This window comes from Monodon monoceros, unplaced genomic scaffold (assembly GCF_005190385.1).
Source record: "Monodon monoceros isolate NGI ecotype Baffin Bay Population unplaced genomic scaffold, NGI_Narwhal_1 Super_Scaffold_15, whole genome shotgun sequence".
Taxonomy (NCBI): Eukaryota; Metazoa; Chordata; class Mammalia; order Artiodactyla; family Monodontidae; genus Monodon; species Monodon monoceros.
In genome coordinates, this window is record NW_021703771.1 from 63,649,495 (window position 1) to 63,674,524 (window position 25,030).

Below are 25,030 nucleotides of genomic sequence, written 5' to 3' on the forward strand. Positions count from 1 at the left end.
TTATTTCTAACTCCTCTCAATCCAAAAAAGAGCACAAATATTTGCATTAATCTAACTACAAAATTTACAAACCTAATCAGTTTCATGTAAGACAAAGCCTTATACTTAGGGGCGTTTTTACACTGAAAGAGTATCAGCCAGGTGCTTGGTAAATGTATTTGATATATTGTAACTACCAAAGCAAGGAGAGAAAAGGATCAAGGTTCTCTGATCTGAAAGTATGTGTGCTGGGTTGAACTGTGTCCCTAGAAGAGATATGCTGAAGTTCTAACCCTTGGTACCTGTGAATGTGACTTCACTTGGAAATAGTCTTTCCAGATGTAAGCATGTTAAAATGAGATCACTAGAGTGGGTCCTAATCCAATATGACTGATGTTTATGAGAAGAGGAAAAAGAGACACCAGGAACGTTTGGAGACACACTGACACAGAGGGAAGACAGCCTTGCGAAGACAGAGGCAGAGACTGGAGTTATGCTGCCGTAAGTCAAAGAGCATGTGGGATCACCAGAAACTGGAAGAGGGCAAGGAGGGATTCTCCACTAGAGGTTGAAGGGAGCATGGCCCTGCCAACACCTTGAGTTTGGACTTATAGGCTCCAGAACTGTAAGACAATAAAGTTCTACTGTTTTTGTTTTTGTTTTTAGTTCTACTGTGTTAAGCCACCCAGTTTGTGGTACTTTGTCATCGCAGCCCTAGGAAATTAACCCAGTGTGGAACCAGGAGATGCTAAGATGTGAAAGACGTTCATAAGGATCTTCAAAGAAATGGCACAGGGGTGCCTTTGGCAGAAATCTTAGAGCATGATGGAAAAGAAACTGTGACAGGAATTGGGCATCTGGAGATGCCCGTTTGGCTACTGAAGAGGTGTGCAACTCTGGGCAAGAAACATCTGTTAGCTTCAGGCCCAATCTCTAAGGTCCCAAGAAAAGTTACCCTTTGTAGTAGGAAAAGGCGAGATGTAAAAACAACTCTCAGGAGACATACTAACTACTGCGTATTAATAATATTGACTTTGATTGAGGGCTGCCTATGAACAAGTCATTGCTCTAAGCACTTCACATACAGTAAATCATTTACTCTGCACAATGAGCCTAAGAGATGGGGATAATAATTATCCATATTTTACGTATGAAAACCTTGAGACCCAAAAAGAAACTTGCTCCAATTGGTGGAGCCAACATTAGAATCCAGGTATTCTGGCCCCAAAGCTGGTGCTCTTTCCTGAGAGTATCAACTCGCTTATGACGAGAAACTACCCTCCTTCATCTCTCTGTACCACCCTTAATTATGTATAAAATAACATTAGCCTTTATCTAGCAAATCGGTACATTCACTTTTGGGTTTTAGTTTCCTTAAACTCTTTCCAAGAAAGAAAAGATGTTAAACGAGTTTTATTATAGTTTTTCCCCTATACTTACATTTCCATAACAACAAGAACTAAAATATGAGTACAAAATGAAATAAGTAAATGTTCATCTAAAAGGATGTTGTTATTTAAGGTCTACTAAAATTAAGATTAGAGATGGACTCTTAACTTCTCCTCAAACGGAAAGCAGGTCTGTAGGTGAAAACACTGCATATCTCAAATGGGTAATGAAAAGATTAGCAGACTCAGAATTTTAAGAAGAAAATCTTTTGATCCCTCCCGAAAGTTATTTTATAAATTCTTCAATTTATATTAATTATACATATTAATATATAATGTATATTACCATCATCAGTTCCCAAACCCTCTTATAGACAATGGCATCCAGGGTCTACTGGCTGGCAGTGGCAGCCGCCATGCTTACAGGGAACCCAAGTCACTGTGCTACTACAAGACAGCTCAATCAAAATCCTTTGAGGTTTACTTCAAATCCCCTTTTCCACAAAGTCTTCCCTAGTTACTACAACGTTCCATGCTAGCTTGAACTCTTCAATATTATAAACCGTATCACATACTTCCTTAGATCCTCTGCTGTGCCAGGTTCAATTGGTGTTTTTAACGAAAGAATAGCAAAGAAAAGGAGTAAGGAGGTAGAGTAGCAATTACTGCCAAAAAGGCAGGATCGAAGCTGGAAGAAGTCATTAACCCCTAAGACAATTCTCTTTTCTCGGTTCCTCATGTATAGTCCAGAGGAAAGCATCCCCATGCCACGTTTATCTGTTAAGTCATAAATGTTTATGAATCATCTACTACCTGCCAAGTGCTGTTACAGGCACAGGAGATTCCACAGTGAACAGAACAAACAAAAATTCCTGTCTTCATAGAGCTTATGCTCTAAGAGGTCACAGACAACAAACAGTAAAAGGAATCAACTACATAATATGTAAGAAGGTCCTAAGTGCTAAGAGAAAAATAAAGCAGGGAAGGGCACAGGGAGTGGTACTGAAGCAGGGCTACCTGAGTGGTGACATCTGAGTGAAGAAAGTGGGTTCCATCACCCTAAGAAAGAGCTGGAGGGAAGAGTGATCTGGGCTGGGTGAAGAGGAAGGACAATAGGAGATGGTTAGACAGGTAAAGGGGGAGCAGGTTACATAGGGCCTTGGAGGTTCCTGTAAGGACTCTGGCTGTCACCACGAGGCCGGAGGGTAGCCTCTGGAGACTACCAACAGAGAAGTGACATGATCTCACCTGTATTTACCACCTTCCTCCAGATGCTATGACTCAGCTAACAGTACTCAAATACATAAATTCCAACTATACCACAATAAGAGCCTGAACGTTACCTGTATGAGGAAAAGTACATCACCTAGTGATGCTAGTAAAAGCACACTGGCATTTTTACCATTGATTTGTATAATTTGTCATAATTTTTTCATATTTATAATTCCATAAGAGACAATTATAAGTGAAAAATTTCATGAATTTATTATAAAGACTTTGAAGTATACTCTGAGAGAACAAAGTTTTTAACTTAAATGGTTACTAAATTCTGACTTACTTAAACGAAAGACAGAAGGAAAAGGAGGAGATGGAGAAAGAGAAATTGAATGCAAGGTGGGAAGAAAAAGGGATTTGTCGTTTATTCCCCAAGGAAATGATGTGGTAAGATGAGTGGACGCTAAAAGGGAAACAAGTGAGGTTTGCTGAACGTTAGCTTGTCTGAGTAAGAAGAGAAAGCAATGATAAAGGAAGTATTTAAAATGAGCAGCACTGTTGTCCTTAAAAAACTAAAAATAGAGTTACCATATGATCCAGCAATCCCACCCCTGGGCATATATCTGGAGAAAACTCCAATTCGAAAAGATAGACGCAGTGTTCATAGCAGCACTACTTACAATAGCCAAGACATGGAAGCAACCTAAATGTCCATCGACAGATGAATTGGATAAAGAAGATGTGGTATATATACATAATGGACTATTACTTAGCCATAAAAAAGGATGAAATAATACCATTTGCAGCAACATGGATGGACCTAGAGATTATCATACTGAGTGAAGTCAGTCAGAGAAAGACAAATATCATATGATATCACTTACATGTGGAATCTAAAAACAATGATACAAATGAATGTATTTACAAAACAGAAATAGACTCACAGACATAGAAAACAAACTTATTGTTACCAAAGGGGATAGCAGGGGAGATAGCAGGGGTAGGGGAGAGAGATAAATTAGGAATTTGGGATTAACATATACACACCACTAAATATAAAATAGGTGAACCACAAGGACTGACTGTATAGCACAGGGAACTATATTCACTATCTTGTAATATAACCTATAATGGAAAAGAATCTGAAAAAGCATATACATATATACATATATACACACACACACACACACGTATGTACAACTGAATCACTTTGCTGCACACTTGAAACTAACACAATATTGTAAATTAATTATACTTAAAAAAAAAAGAAAACAAGCACTGCTGCATTTTAAAAGCCAAAAGGACTAGTTAAGAAAGATTATTTTGTCATTTTTCAGGTTATATGTATAGTGGTGGTGTATATGACCATGAACTGCTAGGAAAGTGCTGAAACATTCAGGTCAAAAGCACAATGTTGGTATTTTACAACAGAACAGCATTTAGATGTACCATACTTTAAAATCTAAATGTGGTTTCTTTTTAACAGATTAAACCTTTCATAATCCTCCTCCTATAATTCAAGGTCATTAACAATTGGGAGGACTCCAGTTCCAAAGCTAATTATAAATAGTGGTCATGATGCACTGCTTCAGTGAGAATGTTCTGTGATGAACCACAGTCTAAAACACTCTTTTTTTCAGATCACTGATTTTTAAAGCCATTACTCCTGATGACACTTAATAAATGCGTTATTTTCTAAACTGAAAGCCCCTGGCCATCATGTTGATTTGTGTGTAAAATATTTCTGTGGGAATTGAAGGAAAGCAGATATTATACCTGTCTTATGGATTATAAAACGCAAGTGTTTTAAGTTTCTGGTAGATCCAGGTTTCCAAACTTCTATCCCAGTTATTTATCCATCAGATTATCAATGACAGGGTCAAACGCCAGTTCTATTACATATCTTTGTCCGGTACCAGAGAACTGAGAACACAGAAGACTACAAACATATATTTAGAAGAAAATCAATAATCAATCCCAGTCCAACAGCTGTATCAGATCTTATATAGCTAAAGATTCTAGTTCGAGCTTTCAAGTAATGAGCATGTAGGAAAAATTTACTGCACTCAAATATTATGCTCTGTAAACATTAGGGAACTTATTTTCTTAATGAAAATCAAACCAAAATGTATTTTAAAATAGAAGGGATCTGCCTTCTAGTACCTTAATTTATTGGGTTTGGCAATCCTGAGCAAGAGAAAGAAATCATACTGATACTGTAGTTCAGATTCTGCCTTGCCAGTCATGTATATTGGATTTTCCAAAATTACATTTGGACTTTCCATAAATTCTTTTCTTCAGAACAGCTGTACTTCAATTTATTTAAATCGTCTTTAAGAATCAACAAATTAGAACATAATTAAGAGACTATAAATGGTCAAATGTCTTTAAGTTATTCAGTTAATTGCAGCATATCAAGTGAGTTGAAAAGCTATGTTAAATCTAAAGACACCATGGACTTAATATAGATATTTTCAATGGATATTGTCCTAGATAATTTGACAGCAATTTAAAATAATAGATTCCAAATAAATATGCCTTTTTGGTTTACTATTACACTAATGATTCATTCTTTTCTGCCCTCTCCGCTTAAGAGTTTGTATTGATATGAAGTTATACAGCAATACTTACAATGATATAAAAGCATATTATTATATATGAAGTATTATATCCAAATTTATCTTCCAAAAACTGCATATCTGAGTCCATAAGACAACTTCTTTATCAATCGTCACGTCAAAGATACTTTGCATCCAAAGTACGATAAAATAAAAAAGGAGAAAATATATGGCTTTAATGATTGAGCCCAAGTCTCCCTAAAAGTTCTGAAATATCTCCTCTCTTAATGGTGCATATGAGACAAAATGTTCCAGGTGTTAGAGTATACTTTGTTTAACTGCAGGTAAGAAAGAGACGGCCAATCAGAAAATATGCCAACAATCACCCACGTGTCAAGGAGAAGGAAGCGTCCTGGAAGGAGATGAATCAGTTTGTTCAAGTAACCTTCTGCTAACAGCCAGGGAGATGAATGGCGACAGTCAAGGGCTCAAACTCCGACAGTCAACAGCTCTGTGTTCGAACCCTAGCTTGCGATGCGCTAGTGAAGCTGAAGGGGCACAACTTTCAAGGTGTTCACGATTTAGGTGACTGATTAACAAGTTCACGTGACAATTTATGGAGCACTGGTTCTCCCAGTTAAGGTGCATCAGGATCCCCTGGGGGCTTGTTAACCACTTGGCTGACCAGTGGTGGGTCCCAGAGTGTCTGATTCAGTGGGTCTGGAGTGGGGCCCGAGAACTTGCATTTCTAATAAGTTCCCAGGTGATGTTCCTACTGCTGGTCTGGGAGCCACAGGAGGAGAAAACTGTTTCAGAGGAAGGTAAAGTAGCCACAGAGAAGGAGAAACAATATTAAAGGTGCTTGATGTGAAATCCATTCAACCATTTGGGGTAGGTGTGACATAAAAGGAAAAGTCTTCCACTTAGAGGAGAGGCTCCCGAAGAAGGAAGCAGGATTTTCATAGTTTAAGATTTCCTACATATTCTAGGTGAGAAATGATAAAAGGCCCGAGGGGAAAAGAGAGTTAATCTGTTGCTTTTATTATGTCACAGATGATCCACACTCACCAACAGAATAACTTGAGAGGAAAACAGGAAACAAAGGACAAAGAAGAATTTAACAGATCACTGCAGGAGGAGGAGAAATGCTATATCTGGTATTTACTTTCGGTTCCTAAGGAATACTGTTGTGTTTCAGAAAAAGCTTTAATTTTGTTCCTGTAGAAGTACTTTACAGGTCAAGATTCCCTTAAACCGCTTGAAGAGGTCTTGTTATTTTAACGTACCGCTTCAGCTCGGCTTTAAACAAAGCTTCCCGATTCAGGCTGCTTCTGCCTCTCCCTTGGTTACAGTGGTATCTCCGCCCAGTGTCCTGCATCACCCCGATCCCTTTACTGCAAACTTTTAACACAGAACCAGATTTAACCATTTAAAAATGATGAGTCAGATTATGTCACTCCTGAGCTCAAACCTCTCCAATGGCTTCCCAGGCCCTGAAAGTAAAAGCCAGTGTCCTCCTGAAGGTGTCTAAGCCAGACATGATTTACTCAGTGTGGGTGGCCAGGGAGTTCATTAAATGAATGAACCATCAGTACTTGAAAGGGTACGGTGATTATGTGACAGAAGGGCCGTCCCCATCCCTCACCCAGGTGTATTTTATCTTTGGCCATACTTTCCATCTTAATTTACCCAAGGCACGGGACCTGCCTATCTATCTGGTACACCACCCATGTCATCAGTGTTTATTAAGCACAACTGGCAGGTATGGGCTGGGGCCAGCAGCAACACAGAATTTAAGGGGGAAGGGGTCTCAGTCATATATGTTCAGGAAATAAGAGGATGAGGGAAGAGCAGGTAGGGAAGATGATACTCAGTGCTCTATTTGGGTTATCTATACAAGAAAATTTGGTCTTGGTAGAACTTCAGGGACACTGACCAAATCCAGCATGAAAACACTAATTCCATCACAGGCAACTCCCCCAAAGATTCTGGTCAGAGAGAACAGATGTCACAGGAAAGCTCCCAGAAAAGTTTTGGGAAGGAGTAAGGTAGAAGAGAGATGGTCAGAAAAGCCACCTTTGAAATGGATGGGTTTTGCCAAAGGAGGGGGGGAATGACAAGCAGACTGCTGAATTCATATGCCTAACACTTATTTTAGCACTATTCCAAATGACTTCTCATTTCAATCTCCTTAGTGAGTTTGGGGAGATAAAGTGGTCAGGATGGGAAAATGTGGTGTCATTAGCTCAACAGTCACACAGGAAATGAATCTGCTGACTAATATACTGAGAAGGCATTGAAAAGAGTCTTTTCGCTCCATACCCTGGGACCAGTATCTCCTTCACTGACATGAAACACCTTAGGCAATCTCACTTATGCAGAAGGGCAAAAAAAGGTCATTTTGACTGATATTCTCCCTCTATGGTTAATTTCTATTAGGGTGGAATAAAAACCTCCCAAAACGCAGGAATTAAATATTAAAACTTATACCATTGGATAAAACTGTTAGCTTTATTTTTCATTGCAAACCATGGAAGGAATTATTCCTCAAATGTTATTTGCCATGGCAGAAAACTGGTTTTTAACGTTTCTTCTCTTCACATACCCAAAGTCATTTAAGGAGACTTGAAGAACTAAATCAGATTTAAATTAAGGTGAAAGCTTTCTGGTGCCCATGATAAATGTGAAGGTGCTGCGAGTTTGCAAGCCCTAGTTGAGCACCACCAGAGCACAGCCAAACTGGAGGTGATCTCATTTCACTTTAGAATGAAAAACCCCTATCACTGGCAGTCGTGGAGCATCACCAAGGTTACTCAATATCAAATAGCCTGCAAAGATTCTAAACGAACACCAGGGACTTCAGTTGTTCAGGGAATGATAACAAACCTTATCCACAGTACCTTCAATGTAGCATTTTTATGCTGCGCTGGGCGAAATATAGCAGCCACTCAAGTTACTCACTTTATCAGGAATTAAAATGGAATTGCTGAAACAGCAGACTGACCATGGACACAAAAACAAAACAAAAAGCCTTTTGTTTAAACAATCCATAGTGCTTTGTTGAGACCTGGATCATTTAAATGACTGTCTTTGCTATTCTATCTTTTGTGTGTTGCTTACCGTTAAAAAAAGGCAACAGGTCTCTTTACCCACTGAAAAAGCAATGATTGTTCCCTTTTCTTTGCTCTTGCATCTGACTTCCCTCTCACAGGTTAACTACCCTTTCAGGGTTATCACACCCAGAGAGTTAGTATTATAAAAAATTTTGTGTGGCATCAAATCAAACAACAGAAGTTAAACCGCCACCTTTGTATATCATCCCATTCCGTTAATTTTTTATTTTTGTCTTTGCACTCCTCTTTTCTCAATAGAGAATTCAATCCATTGTTTCATCAGGTTGGGCAACTTTCCCTAAGGATAAAAATTCCAAAGGAAGTCTTATGAAATACTAAACATTAAAAAAAGTCTTTAATGACATTACCATTTGTCTTTGAAAAGTCAACCTAATTAAATTCACAAGCACTGAACGAGAGAGCTCCAAATGAAGTCACCCTTCTCACCAAGGAACTAGCCACATAGTGGGGGCCATTTTTCTATCAAGACTCCAACACCCCTTAATAAACAAATTCAGTGTTTTTTTGCTCCATCTCAAAATGCCCTTTCCCCAGTCCTGTCTGGGAACTAGAAGTCGAAACCTGACCTCTGCCTGCGCCCGTTCACTGCCTGCTGTCTCCTCAGGGAATGCTCCCATTCTCTCTTTGTATTTGCAACCTTTTCTCCCCCTGTGGGCTCTTTTGTCTACAACCATGTTTTAATTGGCTCTAGTTTTTAAAACAAATAATACTACTACTTCTAGCCTGCCACCACCTCAAAATACTGTCCTTTTTCTCTTTGCCTTGTTGACATCATTTATTTCTTAAAAAATATTACTTGTATTATTTTTCTGCTTGTTAAAATAATTATCTCGTGAAACCTGGCTTCTTAAATCCACAGACCCCCTTGAAACCACTCTTTTGATGGTCACCGATGACTGCCTACTGACCAATTCAGTAGCCTCTCTTCCGACTCTGCCCATCCCCGAGCACCATGGTCACTGCCCCATCCTGATTTCCTCTCTTCTTCCCCAGTTACTCTTTTGCTGACTTCTCCTTCCAACCCTCTAGATCAAAGCCTTCCAGGCTCAACCTTCACAACTCCTCTCCCTGCACTCTATCTCCAATCTCCTCACTCCCGTGTTCTCACCACTTGTTCTGTGACTGATCTTCCTCGTGAGTTCGAGATGACCTTTCCAGGACCTCCACAAATACAAGAGTATTTACAGTACCACGCACTGGGGTCACACAAATGACAAGAAAAGGTCCTGCTGCCAAAGGTCTTGCTGTCGGGTGGGGGGATAAACATGTGAACACAATTACTAGTTTAATGGAGGGGTGTAAGGTTCTGTGGGCATGTGTAGAAAAGTGGGTAAGGGATGCCCAGGTCTGCCCGGAGGAGTCCAGGAAAGCTTTGGGGGAATCCGAGCATCAACCAGATGACCCTTACAAGGGGAACAGGAGTTGGCCAGGTGTGAGAGGTTGTGGTTTAGAAGAGAGAGGAAGTGGATTGAGACGTGGAGTGGAGAGAAAGGGAGGGCAAGACAAGCCAGGGTTCCAACAGAAGGACTTTATCCTTACGTGTAAGGGCACAAGGTAAAGATCTTGGGTGTAGGAGGAGAGAAGCATGGGGGAGAAAGGGTGATTTGTCAGGTGAGGCTGGACAAACAGGGGTAATGAAGGTTCTCAGATGCTAAGGGAGTTAGGTTTTATCCTGCCAATGGTGGAAAGCTGGTAAAAAATGATTAATGAGAGGCATGATTAGATTTCTGTTTTAAAGACAACACCCACGGACAAGGGTGTGGCTCAGTGATACCACCATTATCAAGCTTGTGAGTTATTCACACACTTCTCTCTCTGACGAGGTGTAAACTAGGAAAGCAGCCATGTCGATTTATCTCTGACTCTGCTACAACATCCAGAGCAGTGCCTCACTTGCTGGGTGCACTTAGAAACTTTTATGTCACCACAAACTTAGATTTGTGGACAATTCAATTTGTCAGTATTTGTGTTCAGCCGTAAATTGCATCTTTGTGTTAATAAACTTTGCATATCACTCTTAAACAGTTAAAAGAGGCCAATCAGAATTTTGGAGCTTAGAAGGGAACTTGGAGATTGAAAATTGTTTTCCAGAGGAGGAAGCCAAGTACAAAAATGGGATATGGGGCTTCCCTGGTGACACAGTGGTTAGGAGTCCGCCTGCCAATGCAGGGAACACGGGTTTGAGCCCTGGTCCGGGAAGATCCCACATGCCGCAGAGCAACTAAGCCCGTGCGCCACAGCTACTGAGTCTGCGCTCTAGAGCCCACGAGCCACAACTAGTGAGCCCACGTGCCACAACTACTGAAGCTTGCACGCCTAGAGCCCGTGCTCCACAACAAGAGAAGCCACCACAATAAGAAGCCCGCGCACCGCAACTAGAGAAGAGTAGCCCTGCTTGCTGCAACTAGAGAAACCCCGCGCGCAGCAACGAAGACCAAACACAGTCAAAAATAAATAATAAATAAAATAAATTTATTTTTTAAAAAAAGGTATATGATTTTCCAGCATCTCATGGGCTACTGGCAGCACTGGAATCACAATTCTGGTCTCCTAACTCATTTTTCAGAACAGTTACTGACAACAGAACAAGATGTCAATGCCTCTGTGGTTCAGGAAAGATGAGACAATTACACATCCTACTTCTGTTCAGCGGCTTTTCCAGAATAACAAACCACTCCCTGCCCTGCCCTCAATTCTATGCCTATTTTTGTTTAAACTAGTAAATAAGTTAAAATTCTCCATGAATGAGTGTAATGTAATGTTTCTTTCTTATAAAAAAAAAATGAAAGACAATCCTTCTTTAACCAGTGACATTTAACCATCTCCCTTTACACATCAATTTTACCAAAGGATTCTTCAGGAAGAATGTAAGTACAGAAGTAGGCAAAGAGTAAACTGGCTACAAGTGCTAAATCATTGGTATACTTAATGTTTCTCTTCCCTTATCTTTCTTTCCTTTGTCGCTTTTATAACCTATTTATTACTATTTTTTTTAAGTCCATCGAGGTACTAATGACCTACCGTTGCCCTAAAAATATGCACCAAATGCTATTAGGATGAACAATGGTTACAGATGTTTGTCACACGTGATGTCTCATGATGAAGCCTCCTTTCTTTATTTCTCTTAAACATATTTGACTTTTAATGAAATCAGGAATGAGTGAAGAGAAGTTTTCACGAGCAACAGGGAAGCCACCACCTTAGGCTATTTTGCATTTCCTATATTAACTGGCTGAAGAAACCAAATCTGCCGTGAGCCTTTGGATCCCCCGTGTAAGCCCTGTCCCAGTGCCCTTTCTGGAAGTTGAGGGCAGCTGAAGAGGCGTCAGAGATAGGCCCTTGGGATCTGAGATCAGAACAGGCCAGCATGGGCTGAGAAACCTGATTTGGAGTTCTTGGCAGAGCCATTTATAAACTGCAAAGCAGCTGTCAATCAACCCCTTAACTCTGATAGGTCCTGATCTACAAAATGGAAAGGGGATTTATTAACCAGAGGACCGGGGAGGGCCCTTCTAGCTCTAGCATCCTGGGCATCTTTCAGAGGTTGATGGGGAGTTGGGGAAAAGGAATCTTGCTCATGTGGATGAAATGAACAAGTGTTGACGGCTGTCACTGTCATCTGACAAAGTTCCTTGTTCTCTTCCTCTCTCCCTCCTCCCCACTGTATATCCCTGGAGCATAATGGCTGGGGGAGGAAGTGCCAGCTAAATCATGACAGCCTTTTGGGAAAGAGGGCTGAAAGTTCTATCTGTATTCCACTGCACTTAAAAGGCACCCTTCTTTCTACAAACACTGCTTCCACATTGAGGCACAGGTACTTTGAGACACTGTATATAAATAAGTTGGTTTTATTCCCACGAAAACAGATATTATGATCTTAGTTTATAGACGAAAAAAAAAGCTCAAAATGTTAAAGAGATACACTCAAAATTAAACTCAAATAATATATTCCTAGTACATAACAGAGGCAGGATGTGAACCTAGATGTGAGCCATGCACTTTTCGTGAAACCTGGGCTTTTCCTACTAGAAAGCAAGAACAGCAGGAGGTTTCTGGAGTTCAGGTCATATTCTATTTTTTGACCAGAGTAATAATAGTTACATAGATGTTTGCTTTATAATTATTTGTTAAACTGTACAAGTCTTATGTATTTGTCTGTGTTCTATGTCATAATTTTTAAAAAGTGACAGAAAAGAAAAAGATGAAAAATTCATTGTCATTAGCACAAGGTGGGCAAAGCAGATGTTCGTCCTGAGCCTGTCTGGGTGGTGAGCAGATGTATCATTGCAAGAGAGAGAGCTCTCAGCCAACATCCCCCAGGTCATGCCTAGAAAGGTGTCTTCCAGAAAGCTCTGTAAAAAATGCCACAGGACCCCCAAGAGGAGACTCTATAACCAAAACCACAGGGCACCTGGGATATCCCAGGGGCCCATCAGCCCAATGCAGACAAATGAGACCACTAAGCCCCCTCATCAAATCCAGAGATCCCCACAGCCCTTCCCAGAACAGACTTACTTGTCCAAGTCAAAATGCAACTAGTAGGTGGTTTCTTGACAATGAAAGGTAGATGCAGTGACCCTTAGATAAAGTCTGTGTGTCACGAACTGTCAGAGAAACCTGGCTGGGACTACTTGGAGACCTTGTCCATAATTTTAAGAAAGGTATACCACTCTTTAATGTTCAACAGGTTGGTCTGTACACACACACACACTATTGTTTTAAATCACTTGGTACAAATAGTCATTTCTTCAAAGTGTAAATCCCCAATTCTTATCTCTCCAGGTACAATAAACATAACCTTCTGACTCTGAATTAACACAGGCCAGATCCAACATTCCACCCTGTGCTTGCACTCCTAATTCTAGAGCCACAGAGTAGGCTGACCTGCTAAAATATGTTTCTTCAGGAATGAGAGCTGTGACTAGATGGTTTCTGATACTAACAACGGATGCTCTGTGAACTAATTCAGGCAGGAGTTAACACAGATGCAGTAACCAAACTGCCTGTTAAACATACTATGAGAAAGTATGTTTATCTCTCTCTCAAGTTGGCCTTTTGGGGGAATGAAGGCTGAAAAATAACATGTTTGTTTCAGCCTTTAATAATCTTAAAACTGTCAAATGAGGCCTACAGGTTGTGAAGAAATAAAATCTGAAACTTTCATTGAGTCTGAGCGAGCCCACCTCATCCCTCAAGTCCCCTTTTTCCACTGAATTGTGGCCCCTTCAATATATATAAAAACTACCTAGATAAAAATTTAGATAGATAAAGGTTACTGATCATCACAACTAACTCTGATGAAGTTCATGAAGGGTTCAAATAACTATGGAAATTAAAAGGGAAGAATTCTGGAAATTCAGTAAAATTCACTATTCATTACTAGCCAGATGTCCTGTTAACCCAAATATCAAAATACTCTTAAAATATGGGTACGGACTTCCCTGGTGGTGCAGTGGTGGGAATCTGCCTGCCATTGCAGGGGACACGGGTTCAATCCCTGGTCCGGGAAGATCCCACATGCCGCAGAGCAATTAAGCCTGTGCGCCACAACTACTGAACCTGCGCTCTAGAGCCTGCGATCCACAACTACTGAGCCCGTGTGCCACAACTACTGAAGCCCATGCACCTAGAGCCCGTGCTCTGCAACAAGAGAAGCCACTGCGATGAGAAGCCGGCACACTGCAACGAAGAGTAGCCCCCGCTCGCCACAACTAGAGAAAGCCCGTGCGCAGCAGCGAAGACCCAACACAGCCAAAAATAAAAAAACAAAAGCAAATGGGTACACATTTGTACTGTTGTTAGCAATAAGTCATTATCTAAATCTCTAGTAACTAAATAAATCAACAAAACCAAATCATTTGATCCAAGAGCATGGTCACTAAATTCTATCAAGTTCTCCAGAGACTAGCCCCCAACAACAAATATAGAAGATCTCTGCTTTATTTGGACCGGAATGGAAACCACCTGCTGCAGGCACTCCACATGCTGTGTGACGCACCAGGAAAGCCCATCTCCTCCGCAGTGGGTGAATGGGAGAGTGGTGGTCTCCCAGTGCTGTTCTGGCTGACCGAGCTCTCCCCTATATGCCCAGCGTACCTCACGCCCGTCTCCATTACACTACTGTCTGTTTACTTCAGTCTTGACACCAGACAGCAAGCTCAGCTCTTTAAAGCTGGGGACCCACGACCTTTTGTCTCTTCATTTAAAAACTCCTGGCATAGCACAGAATTGATTCTTAAATACGTATTAAGTAGTGTCTATTATCTACCTTTATGTACTAACTCAAGCTTAGCTTTTTCGTAAAAAAAGTGCCTTCCTCAACCACTCTACTGACCAGTAAGCATCTGTGCATTACTTTAACATAAGCAAATGTTTACAACACTTAGTTATCCATTTGTTAGTATTCACTGTATCATTTCCCTCTGTATTTTATGGTCCTCAAGAGGGGAGCTGAGCGCCCCACAAAAACTGACAGAACAGCTCCGACAATGAGCATTTAATGATTAAGAAAAAGCACCAACCTGTTTAACATTAAACGATAGTATTTCTTCCTTAAAACAATGGACAAAGTCATAGTAAGACTAAAAGGAGGAACAAAATATTAGAATGCTCGTTGTGAATAGTGACCTACCTTTCTGTATTTTTAAGCAAAGGCTGTTGAGGTCATATTTACTTAGACTGATAATCTTATATAACATCATACTTTAACAGCTGCCATATAGTAAGGGACTGGATTTTTTCTTTTTAATCTTCACTGATAACGAGGCAATAAATACTCTGCACTCATGTGTTTATTTCGAGTTGCTAACATGATATAGGGGAAGTGGTAAGTGAAGTTCTGTGCATGTGACTAAAAGTAAATAAATGAAGAACAAAAGAACTCAGGTGTTCTTTCTCGGTTCATCTTTCTCAACCACTATTCTTCAAGTTATCAGTTATCTGAAATCTCTTAAGGTGCATTTAAATCCAGATTTAAAAGTTGAGCTGTAAGAATTTCCCAAACTTATTAATTTTATTAATAGTAAATCCCTTCGATGAACGATTTTAGGGCATTTAAGCAATCACTGAAGCATTTACCTTTTCAAAATAAAATCTAAGTGTAGGCAAAACCAGTGGTGATGATATTTCATAGGTATCTGTTGAACAGTCCAAAATAAAATAAAATCAGAAAAATCTATATAGAGATGCTCAGTGTTCTAAGGGCAGAAAAGAGAAGCTCTGATCTGGTACTTGAAAAATACATGAAAGAGGTAGTGAAGCACAATTTCCTGGAGAGTTATCAAAAAACCACTGGGCCTGAATATTCAAACTCACATATACCTTTGAGAAAGCATTCTCTACAAGCCAGACCATGCAGTGTTCTGTCTTCAGAGCAACAAGAGAAATGTTAACAATGGCACTCCCTCAGGGGTTTGTCCTGGGAACCGTGCCATTTAATCTTCTTAGTAATTCTTTGGTGGAGGAAGGTGAGCTCTACGTAGAGAAGCTCTTTGTCAAAATTTACTAAAGACAAATCACTAGGAACTGAAGGGATCTAGAAGAAATTGTGGCTGGATTTAGGCACCTCATGAAGTCAACAAAGGTCAAAGTACAACTCCAAGGCCATACGGAGGAGCCCAACTAACGTGATTCTTCTCATTTAAGCGTTTAGTCCCTAAATATACAGGGTATTCAGTCTAAATGAAAAAGGGAGCTCAATAATGTCCTCATTGCTGGATAGTCCAATGCCAAGACTGTAAGATACAAGATACATAAGACTGCAAGATACATATGAGATAACTGAAGCATTATAAAAGATTACAGGAAGAAAAAACAGGGCCACGATCGAAGTTTGTACAGTTCTGCTCGGAATACCAAATCTATTGTGAGTCTACGGACAGCTATTCCTTCTCTAAGCAGAGATTATCTGCTTTCTTTAATTACAATACAGCAATTTTTGGCACCTCTCGAGTATTTTTCACACTGTGATTTGCACTCTAGGTATAAGTATAAATTCCACGAGAGCTGAGACCCTGTCTGTGTATTCTGCATTTCTGCCAGAATAATAGGTTTCAAACAAAAGGTTGTTAAAGGCAGCAGTTAAGAATATGGGCTCTACAGCCTGAGACTGTCCAAGGTTAAATCTTGGTTTTGCCGCTAACTTTGAGATCTTAGGCAAGTTTCTAATCTTTGTGTCTCTATGTTGTCATCTGCAAAACTGGCACAGTGATGGTCTGTAGATTATTGAGAGGATTAAGAGATAATATGTGCAATGGTTTAGAGCAATGCTTGGTATAGAGTTGAGTGCTTAATAAATGTTAGCTAGTAACCACAGCAGTTATAGCAACAGTACATTAATATATGAATTACTTAATAAATGACTGATACACAAGTAAAAACTATCATAAAAATTAGAGGGGTCCTCATGCTGGGTTTTTCTTGAATCAATAACAGTATTTCTTAGATGTAAGTCTTAAACAATTAATTAAAATATAGGATGCCTGATTAAATTAAATTTCAGATAGGCAACAAGTACTTTTTTAGTATAGTTAGATCCCAAACAGCACAGAGGAGAAAACTGGTAGAAGCAGAGTCTGGTAGGATAAGAATGTTGGTTTGTTGCTTTAAGAGCAAGTCTCTGAATCTTAAAAGTCACTTCTTCCTCTTTTAAAGAACGTCCTCCCTCCTTTATCACTTTTAGGATGCCTTCTTTGTACCATGCATAAACTCTTCTTAACATCAGCAACAAGCTGAGGTAAAAATGAGAATTTTAAACTAGACACAGGTGTACACTCTTCCTGGATTTCCTACTGGCCACAGTGCACTCTGCCCACCTGGGCTTAAAGGAGCCCCGTTGGGTGCTGCCCAAGTTCTGATAAATCAAACCACTCTGCACTCCTTCACAGTCTATATTTAGGTCCCCTTTCCACCCAACTTGAACTAACTGAACAAACCATTACAAAGTACTAGCTTTAACAATTTGCTTTGAATACTTACATTAGTCTTAAAAAGGCAGTGGCAAAATTTCCCACATCAGCAGGTGTTTATTTGGATTAAATTGGTACCAGTGGTTTAAACATGCTCGAGGGTTCTAACATGGAGCAGGCTCTTTAAGGACAGATTTGCATATCTGTAAACCGGCAGCTTTCAGAGACCAGATCATATTAGGCATGTATTAGGTTGTGAGTATTTATGATATTTTATAAAGACACAGCATACTATCCGTTCATTATAAATAGCAACCAAATCTATGCTTTCAATTCTAACAGTCAATAATCCAAGAACAGCAAGCTTGCAGGGCACCATCTTACCCCTCAATACTGATTTGAGGTTGAGCTTGGCTTGGCGGTGCAGGTCCTCTACGCAGGGGGGTCTTGTGGTGGGAAGGAACACATTCTCCTGCTGGTGCCATGGAGCAGTGTAGTGGACTGTCCATCGACTCTCCTCATCTAGGTTGGAAACAGCTGTAGAAAGAAAGAACACATTCAGAGGTCAAATTAAATGTGTTACATCAAGGTGAGTTCTTGGTACCTAACACATCCATAGGTAAGGGCCAGCAAGGGAGAAATAGAACAAATTTTGAATAGGATTCAATCTCAGGGGGCTTCCCTGGTGGCGCAGTGGTTGAGAGTCCGCCTGCCGATGCAGGGGACACGGGTTCGTGTTCCGGTCCGGGAGGATCCCACAGGCCGCGGAGCGGCTGGGCCCGTGAGCCATGGCTGCTGAGCCTGTGCGTCCAGTGCCTGTGCTCCGCAACGGAAGAGGCCACAACAGTGAGAGGCCCCCGTACCGCAAAAAAAAAAAAAAGATTCGATCTCAGATCCCAGGGGTCCTTCCCACTGTGTTTCATGTTTGTTCAGTTAACTGCTTCCCAGCTTTTTAGGCCCTCCCTCTACTCCAAATGTTAGAATACGATTAACAAAATCAGTGAAGACCTCCAACTCCTGCTGAACTCCGCCATGACAAATACTAGTCAATTGTACTATGTCATTGCTTTAGTAAATGTTAGATTGTCAAGACAGAAAACAAATTTTCTACTAAGAAGTTGGGACCAATTCTTTCCCCTCTAAGGCATTATTTTTAAAACATCACTGTTATAAACTCAATTGAATTTTTACAAAACTAATCATAAACATTCAAGGTAATACATTTAAATAGCATATCTAATTAGAAATCCATTTGTGCTACAAAATTTTCTCTGTATTTCTCGCTTTCATGGAATACTTTTATATTCCAATGTTTTTAGAAATTCCAATGCAATTGACTTTTCCCAATATAATCCAATTCAATTGAATCTTTCCAACACAAAAGAGATTGAGGACATCAGAGGGGGAAATGATAGGTAGGCTAAATCTCTATGACAATTTTCCTTTATCCTTCTAGGGATTGGGATCGCTTTGTCTACGCATTTCATTTTTTCCTGACAACACAATCTAAGTGGGGTACCAACACGAAACTGACAGCACCATAAATATTCAACAACAATTTTTTAAATACTCTCTGTATAACTGCTGCCATAAGCCAGGTGTAGAAGAGACTAAAGAAGTTTGAGAAGGACCCTGTGCTGAGGCAGTTACTGAGGGTGACAAGTCTAACTCCTGTAAAACCAGCAGATACGACAATTGTGAGTCAGGGGCGAGTCTTCCCCTACCTCTGACCTATGCCACACAGGGCACTCTGGGCATACTTGTTTCTGCAACGTAACATGTCCCTGGAAATGAGACCATAAAGTAGACTCGTGAAATAAAATCAACAGGTGTGCATGAACTATTGAACCTTTCTATTTGAACATGTTTAAAGTTAACTCAACGTACCTTGCAGTACAGCTATTACAGCCATTAAACAGATCAAAGGAACTAATATATGTAAAGCCTTAGCTTATGAAATAACTCATGTAAAGAACGGTTGTGGCGAGAGCAGTGCAATTACTTGAAGGTAGCTCCTGACTTTTCAACCATCGCTGAAGAGGAACTTGGCCTTTCTCAGTGCCCCTGGGAACACAAGCCACCACATATACCATGGTCAGCGCTCACCCCATATACCATCTTCTCTACAGCTTCTGAATTCTACAAGGCAGGCTTTAAATAATTCGTTTCCTAAATCATCCCACCTTCTCCAGTTGTAAGATAAATTAGTACTAGGGACGTGATATGCAACATGATGAACACAAGTAACACTGCTGTGTTCTATATAAAAGTTGTTAAGAGAGTATATCCTCAGAATTCTCATCACAAAGAAAAAATTTTTTCTTTTTCTTTTGTATCTATATGAGATGATGAATGTTCACTAAACATATTGTGAAAATCATTTCATGATGTATGCAAGTCAAATCATGCTATACACCTTAAATGTACACAGTGCTATATGTCAATTATATCTCAATAAAACTGGACAAAATTTTTTAAAACCATCCCACTTTCTCCATAAATTGCTAAATGGGAAAATAAACATTGAGAACTAGACATCAAGTTAAATAAAAACCGAAATGTCCTGTGTGCTTTCTGCTTTTAATGTTTGCTAAAAGCAGCATGTAAACTAGGCACCTGGCATTTCACATAACCTCCGTGGAACAAATGTTTTGCATGGTGCATAGAACTATCAAACTTAATCTATGGAATCCACAGAGACCCGATTTAGCTCTTAGTTATGTATCTGAGAATCCTGCACAGGGTGGGACTCACCATATGTCCCCCAAAAAGTAGCCACAGTTAACTACAATGTTTTGTGCTAATGTCTATTTATTTGAAAGACTGAATTACCATACTTCATAGTTGGAAAATACTGAAAATTGAAACTCTTCCTATTCGCCAATTACAAATCAAATCCAAGTAATAGTGTCTGTGTAATCACACCATCAGCCCCACCACACAGCTACCAAACTGGCTCCTAAGAAAGAACAGTTGTCTCTCCCCTGGTGTATCTCACTCTTGCCAGGGCAGACTTTAATCAGCCCATCCAAAGGCAGCCTTCAACCAGGGACGCTGTAGAAATGAGCCCCAAGGGCTGTTCTTTTGCTTTCTCCAAAGTTTCTCTTACCAGTGGCTCCTGCCCATGGCACATTTATCCAGTTTAAATCCATTGGTCCAAAAACTAAAGTAAAATAAAATAAACCAACAACTATGTAAAAAACAGAACCATGTATTTATAAAAAGTATACTTTCCAAAGAATGAAGAAGCGCCTGGATTAAAGAAATTTAAACCAGTGGTAAGAATACAATGAAGCCACATCACAAAAGCTGTGTACTTTACAATGACTGATCAGTCTAGACAGAGCCTGTCCTTGAGCTCTTAAATACCTAACAGAGTGCCAGGGAGTTTTAGAGGATCATCCCCACCAAAAATATGTGATACATTACACAGAGGCTCCTCATATATTTAGCCAAGGAATCAAAAAACCATACACTGTACATCAAGGCAGACATAAAGTAAATACAAGGGTTTTTTTCCCTCCCCTTCTTCAAAGGACTTCTTTTGAGCAGCAGAAATGAATTCACCTAAAATCCCAACTATAAATAAATAAGACATGCTAAAAAAAAAAAAAATCACAGAATTCTGCCCTAGAGTTACAAAAGTCTGAGGTGTTTGAACAACTTGGTATAGAATGGAGTTTAACTCATGCCAATTATGCTGTTTCACACTCTTAATTCCGTCACTCGAAAGGATGAAGTAGTACATAAAACACACACACATACACACACACTCGCATGTAGTGGGGGAGAAAAGAAACTACTTACTTTTCTTCCTAAAAAGTTTAATTAAAGACTTGATCTTTGTATTAATAAAGACCACCATTTCCAGGATGTCTACATAGGGCTTAGAAATTTGAATCACATTGAAAGCTCAGTGCAGCAAGCAGGTGGCAAGCGGCATCCTTCTGCTCCAGATTCGGAACTTTCTTCCTCTGGCCTTGAATCCTTAGACATCTGCCCGGGGTGATGTAACTTTGAGGTTGAGCTTATTGTCAGGCAGTTACAAACCATTAACAGTCCTTGAACCTGAAACGCTCCCACTGAAACCTAATCTTTAAGGCTGAGAGCGGCCAGTGACAACGTGTACAGAAAGAGAAAGCCAATCACAGTTCTTATTTGCATGATAGCCACATCGGTCTTTCTGTCTTGGTGCTCAATTATTCAGTTTTCTCTCCAATAGATCAGAAGTTTCTCCTCTCTGGATTCCACAAAAACAGTGCAGATTTTCCTTAAGGAAGTTGAGGTGAAGTAAATGTGTTCCCCATTTTCACTGGGCCACTGTAAACATCCAGATCTTTTTACTGGAGCCGCCAAGTCTTAGAGCCAGTCTGTTGATTCTTTGACTCCCTAGTTAAGTCAGGCATTTGAACTGATTTGGGGGGGGGGGGAAGAGCCAGACATTGTTTCCCCAACCATGCCCCCAGGCTCAGCCTCCCACACCAAAGGAATGTTTGCAAAGAAGCAGTAAAACTTTACAATAGAATCTCCATGGAGCTGTAAATGAGGACTTGGTTGCATTTTCCTGCAATTTAGTACGCCCTGTCTTCTCACCCAGTTTCTTTTTTTTTTCTTGCCAGCGTGAGCATAGCGTTTTCATTGTTCCAAAGGGTGATCTTGTTTGCATCTAGCTGCCGCAACTCTCCCACCTCACCCCACAAAAAAACCCCTCAACTTCTCCCACTCCAAAGGAGAAATTAGATGATATAGTACCCTAATCATTTAAATCTGTATTTTAAATTTAATTATCATCTAAGCCAGGTTTTTAAAATTCCACATCAAACACCACCCATGGGAGAGAAGAGGAATAATTTCTAACAATCATTATTTGAGTTTCTCTTTAACTTGAATGTACTGTACTGAGTTCTGGTTCTTTTGTCCATTTGCAATTAGCCACAGAGAACTGGGGAAACACAAACAGAGAAGAATCCGAAACGTGGTACAAGCAGACACTGTAAAAAATACACTCTGGGGTAAAGGGACAGGAACAAAAAGGAAAAGAACACAAATAAGAAAATATTATGAAAAGGGACAAAGGAAAAGAATGTTCCTCACATCTCTCCCCAATTCCACTTCATGGCAAAACAGTTTTTGAGGCACGTTAGACAACCTCTTATTTCATAGCTTTGGGCCAGGCTTACAACTGAATGGAAAAATGTAATAACCCACTAATTCAAAACATTTAGTTTATAACAAAAGCTCTTAGTCAAAGAATAAAATTTATATAAGGGGCTCCCTCTAGGGAAAACTTTGGAATGATTCCTCCTCAAATCATTTTTCCCCCAATCTTATTTTTTAAACAACAACAAAAGCAAAGCAAACAAAAAAAACCAAAACACACATATTATCCTATCACCATACATATTATCACAGATTTCCAATTTGTGTTATTTCATCCCATACACAGCTTTATTTAAAAGTAACCACATGGCCAGATGGCAAATGACAAACTACTGTGAGTGTAAGCTGCCTGAAACGAGTGTGCAAAGTCTCCCTTAGGAAAACACACTTATAAGCAAGAATGACAACCTGGCCAGGCTTCAAGAGCTGCCTCTCAGCTCATTGCACTCAGACAGGTAGTAGAGGGTTCTGGCAGGAAGCACTCCTATTCGGTTCACAACCAACAAGTTTCCGAGGTAGAATGTCCCCATGCAAACTTCCAACTGGAAACAGCATATGGCCTTTCATGTATACAACAATGGCACTGGAACACTGATTCATTCATTACAAGATAAATATTGAGCACATACTAAGGGCCACTCATTTGAGATCCCTCTTGGAGCTTACATTACTTGACAGTAAACCACAATTATATGGTATATTAGAAGGTGGTAAGTGGAATGGACAAAGGAAAAAGTTGAATAGGATAAAAGGGGCTTGGGAGGAGGGGAGGTGGCCAAGTTGTAGTATTAAACAGGAGTCAGGGTAGAGCTTGAAAAAGTGAGATCTGAGTAAAACCTTGAAGGAGGCAATGGCAATAAAATAAGAATCTATCCAGTGAATCCCACCGGCTCTCATTTTAAAGAGGGAGATATGTTTATTGGTAGTGAGACATTAGGACTAGTCAGAGAAGTGCTCTAAGAAAATGAACTCTGGTAAGAGTCACGCATGGAGTAACTTCCTTTCTCATTCAATTAAACCTGATATTAAGTGGCCTGAGTTGTGTAAAGATAATGCCATTATGTGGTTACACAGCAGTCAGCGGTGAGTCTAGGGGTAGAAAGCAGGCTTCCACTCCACTTCCCAGGGCACACAGGGGGCACACTGTCCTCTATGCATTATTCCGCACTGCCTCTTAACCTCCTAAGTCCAGAGCTTCAGGAAAGAACCACGTAAATTATGGTATTTACTGTGTTACACAATAAGTCGTGTTTGGAAAGAGCTTTTTAATTATAAAGATTTCCCCAATGATTTTCTCATCTCTTACTTTACATCCTGCATAGAAGCATGAGAATGAGGAAGTGTTTTTTTTTTTTTTTTACTGTACGCGGGCCTCTCACTGCTGTGGCCTCTCCTGTTGCAGAGCACAGGCTCCGGACGTGCAGGCTCAGCGGCCATGGCTCATGGGCCCAGCCGCTCCGCGGCATGTGGGATCTTCCCGGACCAGGGCGTGAACCCGTGTCCCCTGCATCGGCAGGCGGACTCGCAACTACTGCACCACCAGGGAAGCCCATGAAGTGTTTTCATTTCATAATTTGCATTTGCCTGGATGTCACAGTTTATTGAAGAGCCATGGTTTTACGAAAGTGTCTAGTATTTTTCAATGGTTCCATTTACACATTCAACAGAAAATACATAAATCCATGGTACTTCTTATTCTAACTTTAGCTCTATACCAGTAGCAACAATTTTTTTAAGAAGTTCTAATATCCTGGACGTGGAAGACTTGACGGCATAGCAAAGGAGTGAAAGCTCAGCTCTGGAGCCATGTCACCCAGGATACTGGCCACTTACTAGAGAAGTGACCTCTCCATACCTTGGTTTTCTCATCTGTAACACGGAGGTAATAACACTACATTACAAGGCTATTATGAGAATTTCAAGAGTTATTATTGACAAGGTCCTTGGAACAGTCCCTGGTATGTGGTAAGCATATATAAGTATTTGTTAGAGACATGAATAATATCTGAAGAGACAGCTAAGCAGTCTTAAGCTTAATAAAGGGACAGTAATGCCCTTTACTGTGAATGGAAATCAACTTCACAACCTCATGGTTGTCTTTCTATGTGCTGCAGAGTTAAACAGCCAGCTGCATGAAGGATTGCTCTAAACCTATCACTTCCAGTTTTGATGCACAAATTACCTTTCCCCCTGCCTAAAATTCTACCACTCACCATTTAAAAAAATTCTCAGTGGTCACCATGAACTTCTAACCAGTACCAATGGTCTTTTGCTCTCTCCGCATCTTTCTCGTTATCTTTTTAATCATATACGGCTAATGACCCAGTTCTGGCACTATTCTTCAGCAACACTGCAAACCACTAGCTCCTTTCCTACATTTGATTGCCCCTTCTCTGGATTCTGACAAACTCTTAACAAGCTTCCACGAGCCAGTCGTTATACTTCTGTCCTATGCTATTCACTTATTCCCCCTTGAAACCTTAATGATTTTGGTGGTGTGAGGCAGGAGTCAACAAATTATGGCCCTTGGGCCAAATCCAGCTGGTCCCTTTATAAATGGTTGAAAAAAACTAAAAGAATAATATTTCATGACATGTGAAATTATATGAGACTCAAATTTCAGTGTCCAATAATAAAGTTGTGATGGAACACCACTACGCCCATGCATTCATCTACTGTCTACGCTGCTC

At 40.2% G+C, this 25,030-nt stretch overlaps 1 protein-coding gene across 2 annotated transcripts in view; it reads right to left on the bottom strand.

The window, feature by feature from the left end:
• Positions 1–25,030, bottom strand: part of NHSL1 (NHS like 1) — a 237,202-nt gene that overhangs the window by 41,274 nt on the left and 170,898 nt on the right. For both annotated transcript variants that reach the window (XM_029223503.1, XM_029223504.1), the window contains exon 2: positions 17,565–17,717. In XM_029223503.1, the coding sequence (XP_029079336.1) occupies positions 17,565–17,717 (153 nt within the window). The remainder of the gene's footprint in view (positions 1–17,564; positions 17,718–25,030) is intronic.